Source organism: Capsicum annuum, unplaced genomic scaffold (assembly GCF_002878395.1).
Source record: "Capsicum annuum cultivar UCD-10X-F1 unplaced genomic scaffold, UCD10Xv1.1 ctg82689, whole genome shotgun sequence".
In the NCBI taxonomy this organism is placed as follows: domain Eukaryota; kingdom Viridiplantae; phylum Streptophyta; class Magnoliopsida; order Solanales; family Solanaceae; genus Capsicum; species Capsicum annuum.
The window spans coordinates 1-8,097 of NW_025893502.1; the positions used below are offsets into that span (position 1 = coordinate 1).

The following is an 8,097-nucleotide window of genomic DNA, read 5'->3' on the forward strand; positions in this document are numbered from 1 at the left end:
ATTGGCCTTACCCGGATGGTACAACACACTCATATCATAGTTCTTTAACAATTCTAACTATTGTCTCTGCCTAAGATTCAATTCTCTATGGGTAAACACATACTGCAGACTCTTATGAGTAGTGAAAACATCAACATGGACACCATACAAATAGTGTCTCCAGATTTTCAAAGCAAACACAATAGCAGCCAACTCAAGATCATGGGTAGGGTAATTTTTCTCATGGGGTTTCAACTGTCTAGAAGCATAAGCTATCACCTTACCCTTCTGCATCAATACGCAACCCAACCAAACTCTCAAAACATCACAGTACACCATAAAACCATCAACACCATCACGCAAAGTCAAAACAGGGGCTGAAGTGAGTCGAGTCTTAAACTCCTGAAAACTCTTCTCACAAGATTTGGACCACAAGAACTTTTGATATCAGTTGGATAAATAGGTCTAGGCAAATTTCTAACAGCTTTCGTCTTTTGGGGATCAACTCTAATACCTTCAGAAGAAATGATATGACCCAGAAAAGCAACTGACCTTAGCAAAAAGTCACACTTACTGAACTTGGCAAGCAACTTGTGATCTCTAAGGGTTTGCAGGACAGTTCCAAGATGATCAGAACGTTCATCCTTGCTACGGTAGTACACCAGTATATCATCAATGAACACTATGACAAACATATTCAGATATGGTCTGAACACTCGATTCATGAGGTCCATGAAAGCTGCTAAGGCATTAGTTAACCCAAAAGACATAAAAAGAAAATCAAAATGGCCATAACGAGTTCAAAAAGCAGTTTTTGGGATGTCACACTCCCTAACTTTGAGTTGATAATAGCCGGAACAAAGGTCTATCTTTGAGAAATAACTTGCACCTTGCAATTGGTCAAACAAATCATCTATTCTCCGAAGGGGGTACTTATTTTTAGCGGTGACTTTATTCAGTTGGCAGTAATCAATGCACATACTCTAAGAGCCATCTTTCTTTCTCACAAACAACACAGGAGCACCCCAAGAAGAAACACTGGGCCTTATGAAACCCTTTTCTAGTATATATTTGTATTGCTCTTTCAAGTCCTTAACTTCTGCAGGGGACACACGGTAAGGTAGAATAGAAATGGGCTGAGTATCGGGAAAAAGATCAATCCTAAACTCTATCTCTCTATCAGGAGGTATCCCTGGGAGATCATCCGAAAAGACATCAGAAAATTCATTGATGACGTTAACAGATTGGAGAGTTGGAGTCTCAGACTTAGTTTCTTTGACTTTAACCAAATGGTAAATACACCCCTTGGAAATAATCTTTCTACCTTTGAGGTAAGAGATAAAATGACTCTTGGGTGACACAAAATTCCTAGACCACTCAAACACGGATGCACTCAGAAATTGAAACTTGACCACTTGGGTCCGACAATCAATAGAGGCATAAGAAGAATACAACCAGTCCATACCCAGAATCACATCAATATCTACCATGTCTAACTCAATCAGATCAGCCAACAAAACTCTATGAAGAATGATAACAGGACACTTTTTATACACTTTCTGGGAAACAATCGAATCACCCACTGGGGAAGAAACTACGATAGTCTCAGGAATAATCTCAGGACTCATTTCAAAATTCATAGCAATCAAAGGTGTAACATATGAGAAACTAGATCGAGGATCCAACAAAGCATACACATCAAACTAAAATATATGAAGAATATCAATAACAACATTGGGAGAGTCCTCCTGTTCCTGGTGGGACGGTAAAGAATAGACTCTATTCTGGTACTCCCCACCAATATTGCTAGAAGAGGCGCCCAGAGCTAGGGCTGGGCGAGTCGCTGGAACTGGAGCACTAACAGTCTGAGTCTGGGTTTGAGGGTGATAGTCACGACTCCCTGGTCTATCCCGTGGACAATCTCTAACTCTGTGACCCATGTCACCACACTAGAAACAACCCCTCTTCGTACCCCAACACTCACCCAAATGAGCCCTACCACACTTAGGACACAGGGGATGATTTGGCTTACTGCCAACACTTTACTGGGACCTTGATTTATATGACCTATTACCTTGCTCCTGCCTATCTCTAGGCATGGGAGCACTAGCAGATGACGGTGCTGGCATAGATGAACGATCCTGATGCTGAGGGTGATTCCCTCCCTATGATCTAGTCTTACCCTAGCCTAGAAAGATTCATCTCACTATTTAGCATAGCAGACCTATACTTCTTAACCACATAACTAGATACTCCAGTCATAAACTTACTTATACTAGCCTGATTATCAGCCACTAAGTCAGGAGCATACTTGGAAAACTGATTGAACTTTACATGAATATTTTCCTCCAGCTCCTAGTATAAATTCCACTAAACTGACACAGAATCAATGCATCGCGTTGGCCATAGAATTGACCCCACCGACATGATGTGCAGGTCTGTGCATTACAAATTCAAATTTTTGTAATTAAAAGCCACATTCCTCAGGGGTATTTGGGTCTTTTACCCACGATTATCAACACGAAAACAAAAAATTAAAAAACACAAAATGATTTTCCTTTAATAGGTTCACGTTTCATTTTCATATGAAATTCAAAATCGAAACCCCAAAAAAAAAATTCTTTGGTAATCATAGGTTTCATTTTGTACAGGATTTTAAAGCGGAAAAATTCAAAAAGATTTTCGTCAATTCTTTTGAAAATTTGTTATCAAAGTTTCAAGAAAAATAAAATGAAAGAAAGTTGATCGATTATTTTGTGGACAAACTTCACGAACTACGCACAGTTGATTCTCTCCTCTAGGGGGTGAGATACGTAGGCATTCTTCTTGGATTCTGTTATCTTTTCAAAAAAAAAAAGTGAAAAAAAAGAACAAAGATTTTGAGAAAATGTTATACAAAAAAAAAGGAGAGAAAAAATGTAGTAAAAAAAAAGAGAGTTTCATATAAGTTGAAAAATAAATAAGCATGGAAAATTTTAAAGTTATTTGAGATATAGAGGGGCAAATATGTAACAGTCCTATACCTAAAAAAGAAGGAAGATAAGTTTTGTAGAACTTTTCTTATGGGGGACAAAAAAAACAAAACAACCCATCATGGAAGTCATTTGTGTATTTTACCCGCTCAATGCCATGTATAAATTGTCACATTCCATGCTACATGGACCACGAAAATGATACAACTATTGACAGGGTCATTTACATACTTATTTTGTGCTAGTATTTAATTTTTGTCATTCATGACAAATAATTTTTTTTGCGGGGCATAAGTCTATTGTTTCGCGTCATAATAACTCACAAGTTATGCCCCTCATGACTTAACAACTTATGCTCACTAAGCATAAATTCAATTTCTAAAGGACAAAAATTAAAGACTAACCTATTTAAAGGATAAGTCATGAAATTTCTTCCTATTGCATGTTCAATAGGTCGTAAACAACGAAATGACTTTTGAAGAAAATCTGCTAATACATTTCCACAGCCTTAAGCTAACCACAATTGATCAGTGATACATTGACTCATTGACTTTCAAGTCGTTCTAAGTCTACCCTTATTTTACAAGATGAGAATTAAAGCACATTGACTCACAAGTCTTCACAACTCCATGTTTATTGTAATACTATAAAAATATCAAATTTTGCATTTAGTACGAGTTATAGAAGGGAAAAAGGGGAGGAAAAAACATGACATATATGATAAGTACCAAGTTATGCATATATGATAACTTTACCTAAAGCTCAGTTCAAACATGTGCTTTGGCTTTCTCAGTTACGCACTTGTTTTTCCCCTTTTGGCAATACATAGTTGCTAAAGAACAAGAGAGTAAATGGAAAGAAAAAAAATTTAAAGGAAGGAAAAAACAAAAAAAAAAAAAAAAAAGAAAGGTGAAACGGGAAGTGTGTGTGAGACATTTCTTCTTCTTGGCCATCTGAGCAAAAATTGCAAGAAAAAAAAATGACTAACAAAAACGAAATACAATTATTGACAGAGTCATTCATAATTATGTTCTTTGTGTTGATCTTTAATTTTTGTCCCTAATAGTCAACAATTTTTTTGTGAGGGCATAAACTCATGTTTTCAAATCATAATTACAAGTTATGCCATGCATGACTTACGAATTTATACTCACAAAGCATAAATTAAAGACCAGCCAATTTGGATAGTAAGAAGTGTAATATGTTCCTATTGCATGTCCATTAGCGCGCTAATTACGAAATGACTTTTTAATATCTTCTGGAGAATATTTCCACAACGTTAAGGCCACAATTGACTTCCACGTTGTTCTAATTTTACTCATATTTTACAAGCTGAGAAGGACATTACAATTGACTCACAAGTCTTGTTGTGATTCTATACACATTATAAAACTGTCTCCTGCAAAAGTTCATAAATAACCAAAACAATCAACTGAAATCTTTTAGCCGTAATGATGGTTCCCACAATATTCTTTTTCCTTCAGTTTTCCAGTCTCTTATATCTTTTCACAGCTTCTTTTGCTTCCACTGAGGAAGCAACTGCTCTTCTCAAATGGAAAGCAACTTTCCATAACCAGAATAATTCCTTATTGGCTCCTTGGACACTAATTACTGATGCATTCAGGGATTGGTACGGAATAATATGCTTTAATAGTTGGATAAACAGGTTGAATATTGCAAATGCTAGCGTTACTGGTACACTCCATGATATTTTTCATTTTCATCTCTCCCTTTTCTTGAATATGTTGATCTTAGCATGAAACAACTCTTTGGCCCAATTCCAACTACTCTAGGTGATTTAACTGAGCTCAAAATTTTGTACCTTTATTCTAACCAACTTTCTGGTTCCATTCCTAGTGAGTTGGGGAATTTGAAAAATCTCACTTATTTGGCATTATCTGATAATCAGTTTGGTGGCTCAATTCTGATTGTTGTAGGTGATTTAACTAAGCTCAAGAGACTATACCTTCATTCGAACCAATTTTCTGGTCCCATTTCTGGTGAATTGGGGAATTTGAAAAACCTCACTGGTATGGACTTGGCTCGTAATCAGTTTAGTGGTTCAATTCCAATTACTCTAGGTGACTTAATTAAGCTCAAGAGACTGTACCTTTCATCTAACCAACTTTTTGATCCCATTCCTAGTGAATTAGGGAATTCGAAAAACCTCACTATTTTGGAATTAGTCGCCAATCAGCTTACTCTTGGTACTTAACTAAGCTCGAGAGACTGTACCTTCAGGTTAACCAACTTTCTGGACCCATTCCTAGTGAATTGGGGAAATGCAAAAATTTGATTGATTTGCACCTAGGCAGAAATAATATTAGTGGTAGCATGGGCAAGTATGCCAAAAAGGTTGTTTTAAAAAACTATTTTGCCAAATAGCCAAAAATTTGAAAAAATTGGTCATATACCCACTTAATTCCACTTCACCATCAACTTTTTCATTTTAACAATTTCAGCCATAGCTTTTGTAATAATTCACTTTAACCCAATACTTCCAACTTAATAATTCACCCATACGTTTCTAATAATACACTTCAACCCACTCCATCATCCACCATTATGTATACAAAAATATCTAGGTTTTTCAAAAATATTAAAAAATAAATTTCAAAAGCTAAAAATAGAAGGTGGTTATTTTTTCCTCCAAAAAGCTCTGATTTCGGCCACTTTTTCGGCATTATTTTCTGACGATTAGCTGTAAATCAGTCCATAAACATCATAATCTTGTCCATTTCATCCATTGTTACCCATTTGTTTCCTATCTTCTCAAACACACCCTCCACCATTGTTAAAAAGCTTTAAATCACTTACATTACTCAAAACCATTTTAGAAAGTACATTACAGCAGCTCAGACGACTCTAAGTTGATTTCTATATTCCATAAATCCAACAATCATTAATTAGAAGCAATATTTGCAATTTTAAGTTTTTGTATGGATATCAATGTAACCATCGACCCGTCATCATCAGTAATTGATCGTGCATACATCCCGATAGAGACCCTTAGAATAATCTACCGTCGACCAAAGCTTAATTCTAGAATATCTATTGCAGAATTTGTTTTGATTTCTGGTGATTTCATGGGAGAATAGGTGGAGATTCCCAAATGTTATAAATGGAGATCATTTACCAAGGTGACAATTCTCATTCCTGTTCGCCGCAACAGTTCGTACGACGAATTTGTTACAAGCGTAATGCAGAGTGGGGATCGAGATTGCACGCTGAGCAAAGTGATGATTAGTTATCTAATGCATTCGAGGGAAAAGGTGAATCCTACGATCATAAAAAATGATGTACGTGTGCTGACGTACATAATGGATGCTAATGCAGATGGCTTTAGGCCTATTTTGAGGATAAATGTTGGCGCCCGATAGTCGACGATATTGGAGTCCCACATTGGTGGGTTAAAGGGTCCTTGATTTCCTTAAATGGTCTTGGGCAGTCCTTCCCTCGTGAGTTAGCTTTTGAGGTTGAGTTAGTCCTAAGGTCCATTTCTTTATCATGGTATCAGAGATAATCCCACCCAGTTCATTATTTCTGATGTTGGCCCCCCTGTCCTATATTGTCCATGCTTCAGATGTCCAGCCCTGGGCTTGCGGGGGAGGGAAGGGGTGTTGGAGTCCCACATTAGTGGGTTAAGGGTCCTTGGTCTCCTTATATGGTCTTGAACAATCCACCCCTCATGAGTAGCTTTTGAGGTTGAGTTAGGTCCAAGGTCCATTTCTTTATCATGGTATCAGAGTCAAGCCCACCCTGTTTATTGCTTTCGATGTTGGGCCCCCCGTCTTATACTGTCCACGCTCCAAATGTCCATCCTTGGGCGTGCGGATGGATGTTGGAGTCCCATATCGGTGGGTTAAAGGGTCCCTGATTTCCTTATATGGTCTTGAGCAATCATTTCCTCATGAGCTAGCTTTTAAGGTTGAGTTAGGTCCAAGGTCCATTTCTTTATCAGACGATGATTTGATCGATAATGATTTGAATGATTACAAGAACGATGGAAATCATCCAATTAATATGGAAGATGATTCTATGCATATGGAAGACTTTTCATCGAACTCGCAAGATGATGCGGAAGACTGTGGAACGGAATCACAACCAGGACACTCCTTCACCGACGGAACCAATTTCTATTATGGTCAAACATTCGCCAATAAGAAAGAGCTGAAAATGCTACTAGACACAATAGTGACGAGGCAGTCTTTTGATTATTATATGGAGAAGAGCTGCACTAAATTGATTAAGGCGAAATACTTATCTCGTGGTTGTGGCTGGTTGTTTCGGGCAAAAAAGTACGATACCTTACAAAAAAATCTTTCTTGGTAGGATTGTTATTAGAAGAAAGCTTCTTCATTTTTCGCTTATTTTGGTTGTTATGGCCGCTGTGCCAATGTTTCCCATGTAAAATTTCTATGATTGTGCAATGAACAAATTTTAATATAAGTATTTCTATTTTCAAATTTCGTTTTCCTCTTTTTGATTATTGTTATTTTTTGAGTTTGCATCTGTAGTGAATGCATTTGTAAATACAGATCACATAAATAGTCTATTATTGATCTTAGACTCAGTCTCGCATTGACCAAACATAGTAGTCGACTGTAGACTATATGATTTGATGACTCATGAGTAGCTTGTAGTTTGAAAGAAAATAATTAAATTAAAAAAGGTTTTAAGAAATAATCACATGATTTGGGGTTGGTCAAAGAATATAATTAAATTTAAAAAGATTTAAAAAGATAAAAACATATTTTGGAGCTGGTGAAAGGAAATAATTAAATTTAAAAAGATTTATATAGATAAATCGCATGTTTTGAGGTTGATTAAATAAAATAAGTTAATTTTAAAAGTTTTAAAACATAATCACATAATTTGGGGGAGTTGAAAGAAAATAATTAAATTTAAAAAGTTTAAACACATAATCACATGATTTGGGGGTGGTTAAACAAACAATCTAGAACTGTTGGTGACACTTAATAGACTGTCATCGATGTTGACCCATGTCAAATTCATATAAAAAAATATACTTTTGCTTTGAGGGTTCACCGACCCGCTTGGTGTACCAGAGACTTACACTTTCAGGAGTGCATAGATTGGTCTCCTGATTATTCATAGACCACATAGTTCTATGTACACTTCTATA

At 36.4% G+C, this 8,097-nt stretch overlaps 1 protein-coding gene across 1 annotated transcript; it reads left to right on the forward strand.

The window, feature by feature from the left end:
• Positions 1 to 4,405: 4,405 nt before the first annotated feature.
• On the forward strand, positions 4,406 to 7,283 carry LOC124895504 (MDIS1-interacting receptor like kinase 2-like). Its single transcript, XM_047405952.1, has 3 exons — positions 4,406 to 4,646; positions 4,889 to 5,158; positions 6,913 to 7,283. The coding sequence occupies exons 1-3, from the start codon at positions 4,406 to 4,408 to the stop codon at positions 7,281 to 7,283; spliced, it is 882 nt and encodes a 293-aa protein (XP_047261908.1).
• The last annotated feature ends 814 nt before the right edge of the window (positions 7,284 to 8,097 follow it).